The sequence below is a fragment of the Schistocerca gregaria genome, chromosome 3 (assembly GCF_023897955.1).
Source record: "Schistocerca gregaria isolate iqSchGreg1 chromosome 3, iqSchGreg1.2, whole genome shotgun sequence".
Taxonomy (NCBI): Eukaryota; Metazoa; Arthropoda; class Insecta; order Orthoptera; family Acrididae; genus Schistocerca; species Schistocerca gregaria.
Genome location: NC_064922.1, coordinates 535,177,795 through 535,200,301, shown reverse-complemented (window position 1 = coordinate 535,200,301; position 22,507 = coordinate 535,177,795). Strand labels below are relative to the sequence as shown.

General features: G+C 42.4%; 1 protein-coding gene across 1 annotated transcript in view; it reads right to left on the bottom strand.

Moving 5' to 3' along the window:
* Nucleotides 1-22,507, bottom strand: part of LOC126356137 (sodium channel protein Nach-like) — a 136,398-nt gene that overhangs the window by 69,445 nt on the left and 44,446 nt on the right. The window contains exon 6 of the mRNA XM_050006846.1: nt 14,046-14,190. Coding sequence (XP_049862803.1) covers nt 14,046-14,190 — 145 coding nt within the window. The remainder of the gene's footprint in view (nt 1-14,045; nt 14,191-22,507) is intronic.

The window sequence follows — 22,507 nt, the reverse complement described above, 5'->3', positions numbered from 1 at the left end:
AGCACTGTGTGAGGAATGGGCTGCCATTACCCAAGAAACTTTCCAGCACCTGACTGAACGTATGCCTAATAGAGTGGAAGCTGTCATCAAGGTTATGGGTGGGCCAACACCATATTGAATTCCAGCATTATCGATGGAGGGTGCCATTTTCAGTCAGGTGTACCGATACTTTTGATCACATAGTGTATGTTGGTTAAGTTACGGGGCCGGCCTGGGGCAATTTTTTATTTATTTAAAAGTCACTATTGTTGAATTTATGGACAAAGAAGTGCAAGAACAAAAATTAGACTATCTGGAATTGAGTGTAGACTTTGAATTTTAAGTGGACTTGACAGCACACTGTCCACAGTAAGACATTCCATAGTAACTTCTTTCTGATTTGATGAGGATGCATTTAAAAAGAAAATCATTTTGGAGAAGAGACACATTTTGACAGAGACAGCCCAGCTCCATAAACTCACCAGCGTTAAAGAAAACACAATGTTTGAAGAATCTATTGTGGCCTTGAAGGAATTACAAAGATAGTTTTATAAAGATTTGAGGACACTGTCAGTCTTACATGTGTTTCTGAGTTGTTTTCAAGACCATTTGCTGTTTCAGTTGAAAGGGCCACTTTGCATGTGCAAAAGTAACTGATTGTCCTGCAAAAAATTCCAGTTCTGATGAGAAATCTTTGTATATTAATACTGTCCAGAACATCTACATTGCTTTTCTCAGGCAGAGTTTCTAAGTCTCCATAATGAGACTGCAAAATTGCTTCAATTTTTCAGTCAACATATTTGTGTGAAAGACTTTTTTTTTATTTTTATTATGAAACTAAATAAGTCATGATTATATGACAACTTGAGTGTGAAACCGTGTGAAGTTGGGTGCATCTGTTCTAATGCCAACCATTTGTACCAGATAAAAATTATATTATGTCTTCAGTGCACCAAAAATAATTAAATAATATTGAAAATTTCATTTGTGTGTGATGTATGTTGTTGAGAAATATGAAATATAAAACCAAGTAGTATGTAATGCGACTGTACTGCCATTTAAATGTGGGACATTCATAGTTTTCCTCTCTTCCCCCTCCTTATGCTCAGACAGTGTGACTTGGCAGTGGGGAACATGTGAAGCAAGGCTGAGAGGTTTGACACTTGCATCTGGGCACAGCCCACAAACCGAAATCTTGGCTGGCTCTGTTTTACTCCATTGAAGAGCACCGTCAGAGAAACTCTTGAATTCAGTGTTTTAGCTTATTTTACAGTTAGAATTAGCTCTTTAAAAGAGTAATATAAAGCAATTTCACTATATTTCCATTAAATTAAATGTACATCGTGGACTTTTAGTCCACATCCCAGGGACCATTCTCTGTGGGATCCACTGAATATAACTGCTTCAATGTTTGGCAGCGGGCTGTAGGTGTGAATGTGGTGGCATGTAAAAATAATCAGAAACAAAGAATATTAGTGCTAAACACACAGTTTCTTGTGTTGTTAGAATGATTGGTGCTTGTCCTGATAATACATAGCATGTGATTTGGAGTGTGTGTAGGACATTTAGTGTTAATATTCATGTTAGTTTAGGTGTGGTGAGGGTGGTTAGCCACCTAGTGTTCATTATGGCTGACATAAAGCAAACATGACAAGTATTGCATTAAAAGATGAGAGTGTTGCTTTCCAAGAAAGTTTTTTTAGGGAGAGTCAGAAATACAAACAGTGGCATGATTTGGTATTCACCCCAGCAATGCCAGATACCACTGTAGGTAACAGCTAGAGCATGAGGAGTGGGACAGCCAGAGAGCACACAGGCAACACCACAAAGTGTGCTCCATTCTTCGCTCTGCAGAATGCATCACACAGCTACCTGGTTATTAGCCCACCATTATAGGGGCACATTTCAAACACTATTGAACTTTAAAAATTACAGAGGAGAAAGGAGTGTAAGCACAAAAAAGGCCAGGAAGACTATGTAACCAACTTCTCTGTACGCACACACATCTCAGAGAGAAAATGAAACTCGCATCGTGACTCCTTCCTCCACTGTCATTGCCGCAGGCCTCAGTATTCAGACAGGGTGAGAACTAAATATATCTGTAGCCTGGTAGCCTGTTGCAGATGCTGACTTCACTAGTAACTGGTGAGAAACTGCTATTGTGCTCAGATTTTTATATAGGCCATGCTTTCCACAATTGCTTAATGGCCATGTGTTTAAGAGCAATGGCCCTGAATTGTGTATATAAGTGGGTGTATTCTAGACAAGGCTGGAATTGTCTGTGTATTTTCCTGGTAGAATTATCAACTAAACTACAGTCAGTATCTTAATGAGAGAAAACTCTTGAAGAAGGCATAAGGATACTCATTTTCCTAACTTTAGTGGCATAAGCTCAATCTTCAGTTACCTTTGTGCCAGATAATGAATGTTCAAACAGTAAATTCATTTCTATAACATTTCCCGACTCATTGTTTGATCTCCTTTAGCTATCCTTAATTAGTAGGAGATGTGCCTATTGCTACCAAATTCAGCAGGTGCCTGGTAAATAAAGAAGAGTGAACTAGGACCAGAGTTGACGTGCAGTGGAGTTAATATTGCATTTCTTCCAGCTATTCACTGGTGCAACATCAGTTACAAGGAGCCAAAGATTTACAGGTGTTAGTAAGCAGGCAGGTACATCACACATTCACATGAAATGTCACGATCAAAATGTGATTAAATACAGCTATCTGCATTAGTCTAGTCCATGTCACCTCTGCATAACTACTGCAACCTATGTCCATTTAAATCTGCTTATTTAGTCACACCTTGGTCCTCTTCTACAATTTTTACCAGTTACATCTCCCTCTCCCTCCCTTAGCAAACTGGTGATTCCCCAATGGCTCAAGATGTGTCTTAGTTAATGAATACCGACTTCTAGTCAATTCCACCATAAATTTCTTTTCTGCATAATTTGAGTCACCATCTCTTCATTACTTACCCAATATGTCTATCTAATCATCATGATCCTTCTGTAACACTTACTTCAAAAGTATGTATTCGCATCTTCTCTGAATCATTTACTGTCCGTGATTCACTTCCATACGTGATTACACTCCAGACAAATACACATAGAAAACCCTTCCTAGCACTTCAATTTCCATCCATTGTTAACAGAATACATTTTCTTTCTATTGCTTGCCAATCTGCATTTTATATTATCTGCCATCTTTAGTTATTTTGATACCCAAATAGAAATTCACATCTGTTGCTTTTAGTGACTCATTTCCTAATGCAATTACCTTAACATCATCTGACGTTGAGGTAACTATTCTATCCCGTTATCCTTGTTTTACTTTACTGTGTCCTGATTAGTCCAGTCAGTCAAGACATGTTGTCACAATTTTTTCCACGATGCTGGAAGGGAATGTCATGAACAACATATTAAAAATCTTATCAGTGAGGTGAAAGCATTGTGGGGCAGGTGGATTTAAAGATATCTTTTTTATGTTTTTCTCAAATAATTCAAAAACAATGGTTCCTAGCAAAAATGTTTCCAGTACAAAATTAAACTACATTAAATTTCCTGCAGAAAAGGTCCAATTCATTTTTTAAACCTGGGACTAACAGCTTCCCTGCTCAAGGGATGGAAAAATCACAGATTATTACAAATACTCCTGTAAATAGGATAAAATTAAAATTTATTTTTAAATGAAGTAGGTTAAAAACAATGTGTGTACTGCATCTAAGAGCAGTAGAACCATATTAAGGGATAAATTGTGTTCTGTGACTGTAACAGGATGGAGGAGAGAGATGTGTGGTAGAAGTGTGAGGGAAGGCAGGTCCCCGGATTGTGTTTGTGCACTTCTCTCCTACATTGGTCTGCAAGTGAAGGCCAGGCTGGTGATTCCCCACTCTGCCTACCCTCTACGTGACAAGAAGCAACTACAGGGTGTTTCATAAAGTTATACTGGATTTCTGCAGTTTGCTTTATGAATCACTGATGACATAGTGCATAGACATGAGCGGGGAGTATTTATTTTGTACAATGCATTAAAGCCACATGGAATGCATTTATAAGTTACTAACAACACTGATGCTAGTAATTCATATGGACAGAACCTACATAAATCCCTAAACATTGTTCTACAGTGCTAGAGGAGAAACTGATTCTTAATCATGTACATCAGTTATAGTGTTCTTCTGAGAACAATTTGAGTAGGTTAGCACCAGTCAAAATTTTTTGTTAGTGTAGATTAAAGAGGTAGATACCAGAAGCTGCTTCTGCCTGTTAATGTGTAACTTGATTCAATCCACATCCATGAAGTTTACTCTCCTTCATGATGGATTTATGGAAATCAACGTGCGAATGAACAAAGCAAATGGATTAATCAGGGAAAAAATCATTTTTGTGTATATATTAATGGCATAACATAACCACAACACTTGTTTGTGATCTATGCTGATGAGTGATGACACATCAATGATTAGCTGATGTACTGAACTGCTAGCAGTGCAAAACAATAAAGAGAACTTCAGTCTGATCACAGAATATCTAATTATGCAAAGCAATAAGACACCTGTGATGAAGCTCTTGTAAAATTACAACCAGTGTCAACTGGACATAAATATTAAATCACTGTCTAAAGCTGAGACATCTTATAGACATAAATTTCTAGACATTGTAAATAACAAAAAATGTGAGGTCATCTACGTGAGTGCTAAAAGGAATCCATAAATCAGTCAAATGTAAAGGCTGTAAATTCAAGTAAATAAATATAAATTACAATTACAAACAACTAAAATTGGAAAGAGCACATAGAATATGTCGTGAAGAAGGCAAACCAAAGACTGTGCTTTACTGGCAGAACACTTAGAAAATTTAAAATCTCTACTAAAGTCTGCCTACACTATGCTTGTCTGTCCTCTTTTGGAGTACTGCTGTGCAGTCTGGGATCCTTACCAGATAGGATTAATGGAGTACATTGTGAAAGTTCAAAGAAGAGCAGCACATTTTGTATTATCACAAAACAGGGGGGAGAGTGTCAACTGACATGGTACAGGATTTGGGGTGGGCATCATTAAAACAAAGGCATTTTTTGTTAGGATGGAATCTTCTCATGAAATCCCCATTACCAACTTATTCCTCCAAATCTGAAAATATTTGGTTGACACTGGCTTACATAGGGAGAAACAATCATTATAATAAAATAAGGGAAATCACAGCTCACATGGAAAGATATGGGTGTTTGTGTTTTCCACATGCTGTTCAAGATTGGAACAATAGAGAATTATTGTGAAGATAGTTCAATGAACCCTCTGCCAGACATTTAAGTGTGATTTGTGAAGTATCCATGTAGATACAGATGTAGATGAATTTAGGACCAAGGGAAACCATTCTTTGAATAACAAAATTACTGGGTCATCAAAATGTGCTACCTTTTGGAAACATCCTTTAAGAAGCTAGAGCCCCTCCTCCCCCCTCCCCCGCCCCCCTTACACACACCAGCTCAACACACAATGCCAGACGTGTGCTAAGCTATTACCAACTGAAGGAAATGTTTCTTGACTGTAATGAAACTAAAGTTAAGTCAACAATTGTTTGAGGATACATGACTACTCAAATGGACCATTCTAAGTTTATTTGATGTTCCATATTTTTGCTCTAAATTGCTCATTGACTGTTTGTTTGACTGGGTTATTGTTATTGAATTTAATAGGGCACAACCAGCCCCTAGTTCAAAAGTTGAGCCATTAAATGTGTTAAATAGTTAGGTGTGTGCCTGCCTGCTGGTAGTTGTACCAGATACTTCACCATAGGTTTGTCTCATCAGCAAGCAGTCAGCAGTAGCAGATAACATTGTACAACCAAAGGCAATCTAATCCCAACATTGAATCCTGTTGTGACCTTCCACTCCTCCCACCTAACTATCCCCTGGCCACATTCCAGAAATTTTTTACCTCCAGCTTGAATTTATCATCCTTCCTCAGGTCTCTTCTTAATAACAAAAACGTCACAACAGAAGAAAAAAGCCATTCATAATATCAGACAGCCCTTTATTTAATCATCCTCCCTGCAGACAAAGACTTCATCACTATCATCACAAATCAACCCCCCCCCCCCCCCCCCCCCTCTCGTGGGTCCGGGGATAAGAATAGGCCTGATGAGGTATTCTTGCCTGTTGTGAGAGGTGACTAAAAGGAGTCTCACATGTTTCAGCCTTTATTTGATGGTCCCCTGTAGGGTTTCACCTTCATTTTTCCAAATTTCCCCAAAGAGCAAGCCAATTGGGGAAGGGCACCTTACATGATGCATCGTGTCCATTGTGCAATGAGATCTTTAGCCCACTTTAATGTTGGGGATTTGCAGTTTCTCCAGCTCTTGGGTGAGGACACCTTCCCAGATACCTTTTCCTCCATCCACTGTGCAGTGTCTTTTTCTGTGCTGGCAATGATCATGGACTTCTTTGCACCTCACATCCAGCACAGTAGTCAGTTCATTGTGGTGGAGCCGCCATGTACCATGTTTGTTGTAGCCCCCTGACTACACAGGGATCATTCTGCAGATGCCTGCGCCGTTAACTCCCCATGTATGCCAGGGAGTAAATGCCCATCCCCCTGGGGCACTGGGACTCCCAGCAATGGCCATTCTGCCAAGTGGCCTTTGCTGCGGCTGGGTGGCACCCATGGGGAGGGCCCCTGGTCAGAGTGGGTGGCATCAAGGTGGATGATGTACTATGAAGCATACTACATCATCACTTGCTGGTGATCAAACACAAGAAGTCTCTAAGTGTTCCAGGTCTCAGTTTAAAGCATGGCAGTATGACCCCAAATCATTTCCCTCCCTGCCCACACCATAGGAGGAATACAAGGCTACGGATGGCAGCAAAGCTTATTCTCCTTGCTACCTCATATGAATGAGAGTTGGGAGAATCCTTTGTGTTGATGAAGCCTCAGTTTTTTGTAGAGCATTATTTAGAGGGCAAGTTTGGGGAGGTGGAAGGATTGTCCAAAATGCAATCTGGATTGGTCTTGATAAAAACAGCATCCTCTGCCCAGTCATGGGCATTACTCACCTGTGACAAGCTAGGGATGTTTCTGTTTCCATCATGCCCCTTAAGAGCTTAAATATGGCCCAGGGTATTATATTCCATAGGGACCTTCTTTTACAATCTGATGACGAGCTGAACACTAACTTAGAGTGACCGGGTGTTCATTTTGTCTAGCGCATCCATTGGGGTCTCAGTGATAATCAGGTTGCCACAGGTGCCTTCATCTTGACCTTCGAGGGTGACTCATTACTCAAGAAGGTCAAGGTGATGGTCTACCACTGTGATGTAAAGCATATACTCCTCCCCCAATGTGGTGCTTTAAGTGCTGGAAGCTCGGGCATATGTCTTCCCACTGTACTTCCAGCGTCATCTGTCGAGGTTGTGTACAGCCTTCACATTAGTACTTCATGTGCCTGCTTCCCATCTGTGTCAACTGCTGAGAGCACCATTCCCCTTGCTCGTCAGACTGCAGGATTCTACAGAAAGAAAGGAAAATAATGGAATAGAAGACCCTGGACTGACTGACCTACACTGAGGCTAAGAGGAAATTTGAATGCCTACATCTTGTGTGTATGACAACCTCTTACACTGCTGCTATTAGAATGGCTCTAGTCCATCAGTTCTGCCATTTACAGTTGGCTCTCAGTACCGTAAGACTCCACCTGCCTCAGGAACAACACTCCCCCCCCCCCCCCTCCACAACCATTGGTGACATCAGTCCCTACTTCTAAGCTGGAGAAGCATAAGTCTTCTTCAGCTCCTCTTGTTAGGAAGGGGTCGCTTGGGTCCTTGGGTCACTCCCTTCCTAGGTTCCTACTAGTGGCAAAGCAGACACCCGCCAGTGGCTGAAGCAACCATAGGTACCTGTTCATAGTGCTTCACAGTCCTCCTCAGTCCCTGAAACTGAATCAGTGAAGCCCTCCCAGCCAGAAAAACCAAAGGAGCACCAAGAGAAACCCAAAAAAAAGAAGACCCCCAAGAACCCAAACATTTCAGTGGCACCCACACCACTGCTACCTACAAGCTCGGAATTTGAGGATGAGGTGGATATTCTGGCGTCCCCTGAGAACCTAGATCTCACTGGACCCTCAGTCACAATTGATGTTGATCAAATGGGTACTCAGTCAGTGGCAGCAGGTACTCTGAGAAGTAAACTGCCACCTTGAGCATTTCAGGCCGTCCTGGCCTCATAATAACGTCATCCCCCAGTGGAACTGCTGCGGTTTTTTCCACCAACTGGCTGACTATGACAACAGTTATGCTTGACAACTGCTTTCTGCATTGCCCTACAGGAAACCTGCTTTCTGGCAATGTTTACCCCTGCCGTTAGTGGCTATAGTGGTTATTACAAGAACCATAGTGAATATAATAGAGTGCCAGGTGGCGTTTGCATCTGTGTCCTGAACGCGGTATATAGTGTCCCTGTGACCCTTCAAACTCCTCTTGAAGCTGTGGCTGTCAGGATAAGGATGACACAAGAAATAACCATCTGCAACGTCTATCTTCCTCCAGATGGTGCAGTACCCCTGAACGAATTGGCTGTACTAATTCATCAACTCCCTAAACCTTTCTTACTTCTGGGAGATTTTAATGCCCATAATCTCTTGTGGTGTGGCACCACGCTTACTGGCTGAGGTAGAGATGTCGAAAATTTATTGTCTCATCTCGACCTCTGCCTCCTAAATACTGGTACCGCCACACATTTCTGTGTGGCTCATGGTACTTACTCAGCCTTGATTTATCACTTTGCAGCACAGGACATCTCCCATCTGTCCACTGGAGAGCCCATGATGACTTGTGTGGTAGTGACAACTTCCCCATCTTCCTTCACTTCCCTGGCATCATGCCTGTGGATGCCTACCCACGTGGGCTTTAAACAAGGCAGACTGGGAAACTTTCACCTCTGCTATCACCATTGAATCTCCCCCACATAGTAATATCAATGTGATGGTTAAGGAACAATAATTTCTGTGGCGGAAAATTCAAGCCATTGCTCTTTAAGGTGCCCCCAGGGGTCACTGGAAATTGTTGAGGCCAGTAAAGAGCATTGGTGGGCTCTACGGTATCAGAAGCAGCGCCCTTCCCTAGAGCACCTAATAGCTTTTAAACAGTTTTGCGTCCACGTTCAGCAGCTTATACAAAGATGGAAACAGGAGTGTTAGAAGAGGTATGTGTCGATTATTGGGTACCATACGTCACCTTCCCAAGTCTGGTCAAAGATCAGAAGTGTTTTTGGGTACCAGACCCAAACAGGTCTCCCTGGCATTATGTCCGGGTTGCTCTGCCATTGATAATCTTGTGTCCCTCGTCTCTGGCATCTGAACAGCCTTTTCCAGAGCCAACATCTGGTTGCCATCTTTTTTGATTTACGAAAAGCTTATGAGATGACCTGCTGACATCATATCCTTGCCAAATTATGTGAGTGGGGTCTCCGAGGCCCACTCCTGATTTTTATCCAAAATTTCCTGTCGCTCCATACTTTGTGTGTCCAAGTTGGTGTCTCCCATAGTTCCCCCCATATCCAGGAGAGTGGGGTCCCGCAGGGCTCTGTACTCCATTTTTATTCACCATTAACAGTCTAGCAGCAAGTATAGGGCCATCCATCTTACCTTCTCTGTGTGCAGACGACTTCGGCATTTTGTACTGGTGTTGCTGAGTGATGCCTACAGGGAGCCATCCACAAGGCTTAGCCATGGGCTCTAGCTACAGCTTCCAGTTTTTAGCCACGGAGTCGTGTATTATACAGTGCTGTTGGCATTGTGCCATTCATCCAGAATCAGAACTTTACCTTAATGACAATCCACTCACTGTAGTGGAGACATATCGATTCTTTGCACTGGTTTTTGACACCTGATTGTCTTGGCTTCCTCAACTCCATCAGCTAAAGTGGAAGTGCTGGCAGCAACTCAATGTCCACCACCTGAACAACACCAACTGTGGTGCAGATCACTCTATGCTGCTGCAGCTCTACAGAACCCTTGTTCAATCCTGCCTTGACTATGGGAGCCTGGTTTATGGTTCGTGGCAGCCTCAGCATTGTGTTTATTTGACCCAGTGCATCACTGTAGTATTCGACTAGCGATGGGAACTTTTAAGACGAGTCTGGTGATCAGTGTCCTGGTGGAGGCTGGAATCCCTCCATTGAAGGTTAGGTGTGCACAGATGCTCACCAGTTACATTGCACACATTCGTGGTTCTCCTGAGTATCCCAATTACTGTCTCCTTCCCTCAACCACAGCAGTTCATCTCCTGCATCAGTGGCCCAGGTCAGGGCTTACGATTGCCCTTCATACCCCATCCCTCCTGTGTGAACTTGAGTACTTTCCTTTACCACCCCCACCCCTTCCCCCAGGTCCATCCACATACACCTCCACGGTGTATACCTAGGCCGCAGCTTCGTTTGGACCTTTTGCATGGCCCAAGCACAGGAAGTGCTGAGTCAGAGGCGGTGCAGGATGGTGCTGTCGCGCCATGGCTCTCCGCTGTCACCTCCTCTCAATTCTTGCCATGGTTATGAAGTGGTTTACATGGACAGCTCAATGGCTGATGGTCACGTTGGCTTTGCCTATGTTCACAGAGGATATATTGAAGAGCACTCCTTACCAGCTGGCTGCAGTGTTTTCACTGTAGAGCTGGTGGCCATATCTTGTGCTCTTGAGCACATCTGCTTATGCCCTCGTGAGTCATTTCTTCTCTGTACTGACTCCTTGAGCAACCTCCAAGGTACAGTACTGACATCACCATCCTTTTGTAACAACCATCCAAGAATCCATCTCTGCCCTGAAACAGTCCAGTCATTCACTGGTGTTTGTATGGACGCTAGGACACGTCAGTATCCCAGGCAATGAACTTGCTGACACGGTGGTCAAACAGGCTACATAGAAACCACTTCTGGAGATTGGTATTCCTGTACCTGACCTACATTCAATATTATGCCACAAGGTTTTATGGCTTTGGGAGACAGAATGGCATAACAGTATGCACAACAAACTGCATGTCATTAATGACACTACAAATGTGTGGAAGTCTTCCATGCAGGCCTCTTGCAGGGAATCTGTTGCCCTTTACTGGCTCCACATTGTCCATATGTGGCTAACACATGGTTACCTCCTCTGTTGCAAGGACTCATCTCAGTGTCGCTGTGGCTCACATATGACTGTTGTCCACATCTTGCTGGAGTGCCCAATTTTAGCCACTCTGTGGCAGACTTTTAACTTTCCCAGCACCCTACCTTCAATGTTGAGTGACAGTGCCTCAACAGCAGTTTTAGTTTTACATTTTATTCACGACTGGGGGGGGGGGGGGGGGGGGGGTTACCATACCAGCTAAAGATGGGTGTTTGGCCTTCTCTCCAAGCCCTCCACACTCTCTCCATTTTAACTCTCTGTCTCCCTTTCTTTGCATTTGTTTATCTGGATGTTCATCTCTTCCCTTCTTGTGTACATCTCACCTTGTCTTTTTTGGGCTGGACATTTTAATCTGTTGCAGAGTGGCTGTCCCATCTTCTTTTATTCATGCAATCTGCCAGCCCAGACCATCTGCTCTATGGTTTTAATACCTTCATCTAATTTTCCATGTTGTGTCTGTTTTCCCTGTTTTTTGTTTGTTCCTTTCATTTTCTCTTTCGGCATGGTCCCCCATTCCTTTTTGCCCTTCTACTTTCCCAAACATACTTTTGGTGCTGTTTTATCTTGAGCCTTGTTTGTGGCAGGACAAAGGGACTGATGACCTTGTATTTTGATCCCTTTATACCACAAACCAACCAATCAACCAACAAATCACAGTTTGACTCCTCCACGAGAAATCTCTGCTATAGTGATCCCATCCCAGGAGCCTAACGTAACCTGTAATCACTGTTCATATCCTTAGGCTTATCCCAGAACCTCTCCCCTGGACCCATCTACCTCGTCATCCCAACACCCTCCCATACACCCCTTCTACATGCTTCCCAAAATGCATAAACCCAACAATTCCAGACGACCCAATGCAGCTGGTTTCTGTGCTCCCACTGAAAGAATTTCCACTCTTGTTAGCCAACACCTCCAAGAAATTTCCTGTAGCCTAGCCCCCACACCAAAATTGCAAACCATTTCCCTCACCGACTCTGGCCCAGCCCCATCCCATTACCACCTGCACCCCTACTCATCACTGTTGATGCCACTTCTTTATACACCAACATCCCTCTTGCCCATTGCCTTGCTGTTTTCGAACACCTAACATCAGCTGACTCAAAACTCACTACCACTTTCCTTACACACCTTACCAGTTATATGCTTACACACAACTACTCCTTTGAGGGAAAACATATGTAAACAAATACTTGTCACAACTATGGGCACCCAATTATATACTTACACACAACTACTTTCTTTGAGGAGTACATAAAAACAAATTCTTGTCACAACCATGGGCACCCAGATGGCCTTCTCCTATGCTAACCTGTTTATGGGCCATCTATAGGGAACCTAGCTAGACTCCCAAGACCACAAACCCCTTGTCTTGTTCAGATTTATTGATGATATCTTCATGATCTGGACCTATGTCCAAGATACTCAATCCTCATTTCTCCACAATCTCAACAAGTTGTTCTCCATCATTTTCAGGCTGTCCACCTCAACCCAACATGCAACCTCCCTGAACATCAACCTCCACTCCTCTGATGGCTTCATTTATACCTCCGTCCATATCAAGCCCACTAACGATCAACAATACCTGCATTTTGGCCACTGTCATTGCTTATAATGTTACATATCCCTTACTATCAAAATGTTTGTAGATATACGGAAAGTAAATAGCCTATGTTGAACTAACTATTCTAGTGTTGCCAACATTTATATAATTTCATAAGGGCAGAAAAATTGTATTAGCAGATAAATTTTCCTTATCTTGTAATGGCTGTCTCACTGTCTAGGGTGTCAGTTCCTTTTTAACCTTTCCAATTAAATATCCAACGTTTTTTTGTTTCAATAAAAGTTTCTGGAACATTGTTGCTTTTTACATCTTCAATATTTATTCATGAATTCTTGACACTTTCTACAATACCATTTGTCAAGTAAACACATTGTGCAACATTTCAACAAAACACAAAGCACTTCATAGTTAGAGTACCAATCTCGACAATAACTAAAACTAATATGGTGCATCTGGTGCCTAAAATTGCTGTAAGTACTACAAACCTACCTTCCAGATCCTTCCAGAACAGAAAGTAATTCAAATGAATTTTATTATGACTGTCTTAATTGAAATTACTTTTCAGGTGTAATTTACATAATGTTTTCTGGAAATAATTATTTACATAAATATTTATGCCGCTAATAATAAATAATGAAAGCTGCAGATTTTGACAATATAAAAACTATCAGTTTCTTGTCTTCATATAATTATTGACTGAATTATTGGTAATAAAATTAGAAATATTGAAAATGAAAATAGAAACTTTTGTTAGTTTCACTGTAAAATGGTTTTCGACTCATTTAAGCTAACAACTGTGATTACTAATTTTCTTGGTTCGAGATCAATGTTGCTAAATGCATTTATATCAAAAATAAAATTATTTTACCAGAAAAATTGTGTTTTGGTGGACAAATATATGCAAAATTATCTTTAGATATGGATTAAGTATAAAAATTAACTCAAGTCAGGGAGAAATTTATAAGGAATTGACCATTTCAATTGAGGTACAAAAATTTTGAAGAGATGAGATTCATTACACCCTTCTGCACCAAAAAATATTTCTGTTAAGCCTGGCCACCTGAAGCTGGTATATCTACAGAGATGAGAAGTTCCTTGCCCAGTATGCTGAAGGTCTCACAAGGACTTCACAGGTAGGCACCCCCCATACGAAGCCCACAAACAGACATTGGTACTTATGGTACTACTTGTTAGCAGCATGTGGTGCATAAAAAAAACACAAGAAAGATACAGTAATGGGGACTGATCATTACTATATCGAGACTTAACATTTTCTTCTGCACCGTCAACTGCTGCAACATTAATAACACAGTTTTGTAGTGCACAAAATATTTGTACCATTACCTTTACTCCTTTTGAAGCAAGAACTGTTGAATGGTATTCATGTGGCTGGTTGTCCAGAAGAAGAGATAGTCCCATTTGAAAGCCACAAGTACTTGTCCTTTGGACTTTATCTATGTTTCCAGTTACAGGTACACTTTGTTGTTGGCTGAAAGATTGAACACTCTCTAACATCTACAGTAGTTATATAATAAATTTTCTATGAAAATTTATCAGGATTATTAGTTCACACACAAAATATATCATCTGCTTCTCTTAAGGGATATCACATACTTTTTCTTTGCTATTTCTCAAAATAATTTCAGTTTTGTTCTTGTAGTGTGTAAGTGATGTCAGTTCAAATAAAGATTGCTCATCAGGAACAACATTTAATGTCCAATGTGGACAGAAAATATCTTGATTTCATTGTGGAAAAAGTGTGTTTTAAACTGTAATTTTATGTGTCTGATTGACAGAATAACCAAAAATCAGACTGATACAACATTCTCTTACCAATATTATTGACTGTGACAACAAAACTCAAAAATAATCTGTGTTTCAAGGAGTGACCAAGCATGTTTGCTGTGCCACCCCACACTGACTTCACACCCTTAACACACACTAGTGTGACAAAAACTTGAAAGCAGCGCTGATTGATTGATCTTTATTTTGTCCCATTTGATAAAATTATGTACAGAGTGTGTACTTATAACACAGGACAATTCAAGTGATCTAAAGTCTTGAAATATTTAGCCTACATATTAGAATATAAAGAATGAATTGGTAAATGTAATAGTAATATTACATTTTTCTCTTGATTTATATTTATGTCTTAAAGTTTTTTTACATGTTCTTTAACTCTGATGGAAACAGAACAGACATACAAAAATGTACAACATACAAAATAAATTCAGGTGATTACATTACACACTTACAGGCAATACAAACATTCCTAATTATTTACATAAACCTCACATCATAAAATTTGCTTTCCATTAAATAGTTCTTAAGAAGTTCCTGAAATGGCATTTGACTCTTACTGTCTTGTAGACTTTTAGAAACATACTTTACTAGTCACATGCCTGAATATTGAGGACCTTTTTCAACAGCTCTCAGTCTGTGTGGCATACTTCTCAAATGGCCTTCATGTCTTGTGTCATTTGAATGAACAACTGCATTTTTTCTAGTAAATTATTGCATTTGACTGATGAAATTCTTGTTATGTATTTGTACATGGATGGAAATATCAATATTTTTGATTATGGAAGGCACTTTTGCATGAGTCTGTTTCTATTCAGGGTGGTCCTAATGGCCCCTTCTTTAAATACAAATATTCTTTTTGTTTTATTGCTGCTGGAGTTTCCCCAAAAAGTAAGTTCATACTGTAAGCATACTTAAAAAGACCATCGTACACTGTGCATAGAAGATGTCTGTTACAAAATGTGAAGCTGTTTCATAATAAATATTTTACTATACCTAAGTTATAGCAGACATTGTATGAGGGTCATTCAATAATTAAAGAGGCAATTTGGTCTGAGAAAAAAAACTTTTAGTAGGGCAAGTTTGGTACTTTTATGGCTTTAAGTTGGCATGACTGAGATGAGCCCTGATCAGCTGATACAAACACTGTTCTGGCCAACCAGTTGCAGTTTAACTTCGTAACTTGAAAGTCGAATTGATGAGATTATTCATGCTGACTGCCATGTGACTATGGATATGATAGTTTTTAAGGTTCAAGTTAGAACTGTTACAGTTCGTAACTTTACCTGTAACAAGCTGAAGTACCACAAAACATGTGCAAGATGGGTCCCAAAGGAGTTGACGCGGCTACACAAGGAAACAAGGTTGAGAGTATGCACAGAGCTAAAGAAATGTTATGAAAGGGAAGGCGAATGCTTCCTCAACAAAATTTTAACTTTTGATGAAACTTGGGTTTACTATTATGAGCCAGAATCAAAAAGACAAAGTATGGCGTGGAAGCACACCAACTCACCTGTCAAGAAAAAATTCAAAACCCAAGAATCAGCAAGGAAAGTCATGTTGATGGTGTTTTAGATGCTGAAAGTCCAGTTTTTTGTGATTATCTCAAAGAGCAGCATACAATGAACAGGCAATACTACTTAGACTTGCTTTTAAACTAAGTGAAGCCAGCCATGAGGGAGAGAGATCGTGGATCTCAGAGGAGAGGTGTGATTCTCCAGCAAGACAATGCACATCCTCATATTGCTCAACTAACCCATGAAACCATTGACAGAATGGTCTGGGAAGTATTGCATCATCCCCCTTACAGTCCTGATTTAGCACCTAGTGCTTTCCATTTGTTTGGTGCACTGAATGAGGCATTAAGTGGGAAGAGGTTCCAGGACAATGAGGACGTGAAAAAGTTTGTGGGAAATCGGTTCAAACATCAAGATAAAACATTCTTTGCATCCAGAATAAAAAACGTTGTAGCCCATTGGAACAAGTGCACAAATTTTCAAGGGGATTATGTTGAAATGTAGAAAAAGTATTGCTTTGTAAAAATAAACAGCTATTTCTCCAGACCAATTGGTCTCTTTAATTACTGACTGACCCTATATATTATTCATGCTGACTGCCATGTGACTATGGATATGATAGTTTTTAAGGTTCGAGTTAGAACTGTTACAGTTCGTAAGCTACACATATATACACTCCTGGAAATGGAAAAAAGAACACATTAACACCGGTGTGTCAGACCCACCATACTTGCTCCGGACACTGCGAGAGGGCTGTACAAGGAATGATCACACGCACGGCACAGCGGACACATCAGGAACCGTGGTGTTGGCCGTCGAATGGCGCTAGCTGTGCAGCATTTGTGCACCTCCGCCGTCAGTGTCAGCCAGTTTGCTGTGGCATACGGAGTTCCATCGCAGTCTTTAACACTGGTAGCATGCCGCGACAGCGTGGACGTGAACCGTATGTGCAGTTGACGGACTTTGAGCGAGGGCATATAGTGGGCATGCGGGAGGCCGGGTGGACGTACCGCCGAATTGCTCAACACGTGGTGCGTGAGGTCTCCACAGTACATCGATGTTGTCGCCAGTGGTCGGCGGAAGGTGCACGTGCCTGTCGACCTGGGACCGGACCGCAGCAACGCACGGATGCACGCCAAGACCGTAGGATCCTACGCAGTGCCGTAGGGGACCGCACCGCCACTGCCCAGCAAATTAGGGACACTGTTGCTCCTGGGGTATCGGCGAGGACCATTCGCAACCGTCTCCATGAAGCTGGGCTACGGTCCCGCACACCGTTAGGCCGTCTTCCGCTCACGCCCCAACATTGTGCAGCCCGCCTCCAGTGGTGTCGTGACAGGCGTGAATGGAGGGACAAATGGAGATGTGTCGTCTTCAGTGATGAGAGTCACTTCTGCCTTGGTGCCAATGATGGTCGTATATGTGTTTTGCGCCGTGCAGGTGAGCGCCACAATCAGGACTGCATACGACCGAGGCACATAGGGCCAACACCCGGCATCATGGTGTGGGGAGCGATCTCCTACACTGGCCGTACACCTCTGGTGATTGTCGAGGGGACACTGAATAGTGCACGGTACATCCAAACCGTCATCGAACCCATCGTTCTACCATTCCTAGACCGGCAAGGGAACTTGCTGTTCCAACAGGACAATGCATGTCCGCCTGTATCCCGTGTCACCCAACGTGCTCTAGAAGGTGTAAGTCAACTACCCTGGCCAGCAAGATCTCCGGATCTGTCCCCCATTGAGCATGTTTGGGACTGGATGAAGCGTCGTCTCACGCGGTCTGCACGTCCAGCACGAACGCTGGTCCAACTGAGGCGCCAGGTGGAAATGGCATGGCAAGCCATTCCACAGGACTACATCCAGCATCTCTATGATCGTCTCCATGGGAGAATAGCAGCCTGCATTGCTGCGAAAGGTGGATATACACTGTACTAGTGCCGACATTGTGCATGGTCTGTTGCCTGTGTCTATGTGCCTGTGGTTCTGTCAGTGTGATCATGTGATGTATCTGACCCCAGGAATGTGTCAATAAAGTTTCCCCTTCCTGGGACAATGAATTCATGGTGTTCTTATTTCAATTTCCAGCAGTGTATATTAAAAACGAAGATTCCAAGACTTACCAAGCAGGAAAGCACCGGTAGACAGGCACAATAAATAAAACACACAAACACAGCCACAGAATTTCTAGCTTTCACAACCGATGGTTGCTTCTTCAGGAAAGAGGGAAGGAGAGGGAAAGACGAAAGGATGTGGGTTTTAAAGGAGAGGGTAAGGAGTCATTCCAATCCCGGGAGTGGAAAGACTTACCTTAGGGGGAAAAAAGGACAGGTGTACACTCGCACACACACACACACACACACACACACACACACACACACACACACACACACACACATAAATTTTACAAATGACTGCTTGTGTCTGCGTATGTGCGGATGGATATGTGTGTGTGTGCGAGTGTACACCTGTCCTTTTTTCCTCCTAAGGTAAGTCTTTCCACTCCCAGGATTGGAATGAATCCTTACCCTCTCCTTTAAAACCCACATCCTTTTGTCTTTCCCTCTCCTTCCCTCTTTCCTGAAGAAGCAACCGTCGGTTGCAAAAGCTAGAAATTCTGTGTGTGTGTTTGTGTGTTTTATTTATTGTGCCTGTCTACAGGCGCTTTCCCGCTTGGTAAGTCTTGGAATCTTTGTTTTTATATATTTTTACCATGTGGAAGTTTCTTTCTATTTTATTTACATCATTAATTTGAACCCAACAATTACGTTTGTTATTGTCTCTGTTGCATTTCGAAATCTTTTCTACCATCTTACTTTCTCTTCTTGTTTGTACAAGTAGTTTCACTTTGTATTCATCTTCCCTTTTTCCATACTCTACCATACATTTTATCCTGCCTAATTATACTCAATAATACGTAATTTACTTCCAAACCATAACCTAAAAATTTTTAACGCTTTCAACATTACCACTGCTATAAAATCCACTGTTCCAAGTTTACAAACATTTCCTGTAAACTCATGAATACTATTTCACAGCTTCAGTTCCTTTCACCCATTAAACAACCATCTCACCTATTTCCAACAACTTTCGTTTTATTTCCATTCCCGTTTTCCCCACATAACCGATCATTTTTTAGCAGCTTCCCACATGTTGAAACGTTATTATTTCTTCATCAAACAATTGTTAGCCTCATTTTCATAACCTGCCAGTACATAACCAGTCCTTTGTTTACATTTACACGCATTTTTTCGAAAATTTTCGAGATTTCTTTCAGAAATTTTTTTTTTGAAATTTCTTTCGAATTTTTTTTTTAAATTTTTATCGAAATTTTCCTGAATTTCTTCACCCTTTAACGTGTTTGGAGACAACACAACTACCTAACCTTTGCTCCCATTGTTGTTCACCAACCTAAGTTCAGCACAAGCTCATCTCAAACCAACACTTTTTCGACTTTTTTCGCACATTTATCTCTCCCTATATATATTTCTATTTATTTTCACTTAACCTCATATTACCCTTTCCACCTTCTAATAGCATGTCAACCTCACAACATCCCTACAACGACCCCATTAAATTTTATTTACATTCCCTCCGCAAACATGCCTTCACCCTAGCCAGATTACGCTCCCATATTTTATTTACTCAGGCTTGTCTGACATTTGGCGTTACCCCCAAAGGCCTCACACTTAAAGTTCCCATCTCTGGCTGCAATCATTCTTTCCATCAGTCCTTATACCAGTTACACACTGCACAATCCATAGCCCTCACCCGCCTAATCCTTCACCTATACATCGACTCGGCCAATGAACACACCCGTCAACCCCTATCCCAAATCAAAGTCCTCAATCTTTCCTCTCCCACATCCACACCGGCTGTTCATAGCATCCTCCTACAGACCAACCGCAAATTAGAACAGCATGCCACCCTCCACCTCAAAAAACTATCCACTCTCCTGGTTTCCCACCTCCACAACCTTTCCAACAAAGCCACAGCCTGGGGGATGTTTCCAGAATGAAACATCCCCCAGGCTGTGGCTAAGCCATGTCTCCACAAGTATCCTTTCTTTCAGGAGTGCTAGTTCTGCATGTTTCGCAGAAGAGCTTCTGTAAAGTTTGGAAGGTAGGAGACGGATACTGGCAGAAGTAAAGCCGTGAGTACCGGGCGTGAGTCGTGCTTCGGTAGCTCAGTTGGTAGAGCACTTGCCCGCGAAAGGCAAAGGTCCCGAGTTCGAGTCTCGGTCGGGCACACAGTTTTAATCTGCCAGGAAGTTTCATATCAGCGCACACTCCGCTGCAGAGTGAAAATCTCATTCAGGTTGAAGAAGAATCAACAATGTACGGATTCTTAAGATATGCCACACTTAATGGCCCTTATTTCAGGTCTGCATCCAGACTTTGTAATCTCATGCTGCTTTCTGTTGCCAGATTATGATTTTATCCAATGTTCTGAATATCCACATAAGTTTTTCAGTTAGTGCTGAATGGGTGATTGTGTCAAAAGATTTAGACAAATCCAAAAATGTAGTAGATACTGAGCTTTGCTAGTCTAATGTTTTTGCTAGAGATTCTGTTAGGCTTGTGATAGACATTTCTGTATATTTCCCTTTTTGGAAGCTATATTTCTCTAGAAATGTTATCAATGTAGGTGTTGGTATGGCGGTATCGTTTGGCAGGAGAGTAGCAGTAGCTACAACAAATCAATTATCCCTAAGTCGGAGATGCGGGTATTATATTACCAATAGCTGCAGTCCTGAACCAGGGATGCCTCCAAACGACACCCAGAGCCATTGCTCAGACGCTGGCACAGCGGTTTGCACAAAGTACTGACACTGCAACCCAGGATCCAGCGTTTCGTCGCTACCGTGCGACTGTCGAAAGAGCGAACTTGGACTTTCGGTCGAACAGTTCTGAGGCCTACAACTCCCCTTTCTCCATGTGGGAACTTGAATTGGCTCTTATTGAGAATTCTGACACTGCACCAGGTTACGACCACATCTGCTACTCCATGCTTTGACATCTGCCAGCAGTGTCAATGGAAATCCTCCTCGAATGTTTTAATCTCATATGGCAGACAGGAGTGTTCCCCACCTCGTGGAGGGAGGCAATCCTCATCCCTCTCCTCAAACCAGGAAAGAACCGCACATGTCCCAGTAGTTATCGTAATATCGCCTTGACCATCTGTGTCGGAAAGACCCTGGTACGAATGGTTAACCGTCGTCTGATCTGGCTGCTAGAGACCACACAGCTCCTTAGCCGCTTTCAGTGTGGATTCCGGAAATTTCGGCCCACGGTCGACAACCTGACCCTCCTAGAGGCGGCTATTCAGCAGGCTTTCCTCCATCAGCATCACTGTATTGGTATCTTCTTTGATATCAGTAAGGCATATGATACTACATGGAGACACTGTATCCTTACACAAGTGCATCAATGGGGCTTTCGTGGCCACCTCCCCATTTTCATTCGGTCTTTCCTGTCTCAGCGTTTTTTTTGGACCCGCGTTGGTAACACACTGTCTGATCGCTTTGAGCAAGAGAACGGTGTCGCCCAGGTCAGTGTTTTAAGCGTTATCCTCTTTGCCATAGCCATCAACAGTATAACGTCTACAGTGAGGAGTCCAGTACAGTGCTCCTTGTTTGTGGACGACTTTGCTGTTGTCTGTTCCTCCTCCAGTGTTGCAACTATGAGCCATCAGTTGCAGCTAACAGTGCGGCGGTTAGAGGAGTGGGCTGCAAAGACGGGTTTTCAGTTTTCTGCCAATAAGTGTGTTTGTGTTCATTTTAATCGTTCTTGTCATCTTTTTACTTTGCCTGCCTTGCATATGGGGGATACTGTCCTACATTTTAGAGACACAGTGCAGTTTCTGGGCCTAATTTTTGACTCCAGGTTGTCATGGCTGCCACACCTATGTGACTTGAAAGCCAGAACCCTGAAGGCACTGAACATCCTCAAGTGCCTCAGCCACAGGACTTGGGGAGTGGACAGGGCGCGTCTCCTTCAGTTTTATCGAGCTTTTGTACGTTCACGGCTGGACTATGGGTGCACAGTATATGGGTCAGCAAGGCCGTTTTATTAGCAGACCCTTGACGCTCTCCACCTTGCTGGTATTCGACTGGCCACAGGTGCTTATCGGACCAATCCCATACCCAGCCTCTAGGCTGAGGCTGGCGAACCGTCACTTACCATGCGGCGGCAGCTCCTGCTGATGCACCAGGCTTGTAAGTTTCTTGCAGCCTCCAGCTCGCCTGCTCACCACCTTGTTGCCCATCCACCTCTGGACTGCCTTTTTTCCCACTGTCCCCGGGCTACATTGCCATTTGGGATCCGTGTGCAACGTATGCTAGAATCGCTCAGTGTGGAGTCTGTACAACCCCAAATCCAGGGTTTTAACTGCCTGCCATCCTGGTTACTGAAGAGGGCTAGAGTGATTTTAGATTTATTGCAGTACTGTTTTCAATGCAGCATTTTCTGCTATTTTATCTGAGCAC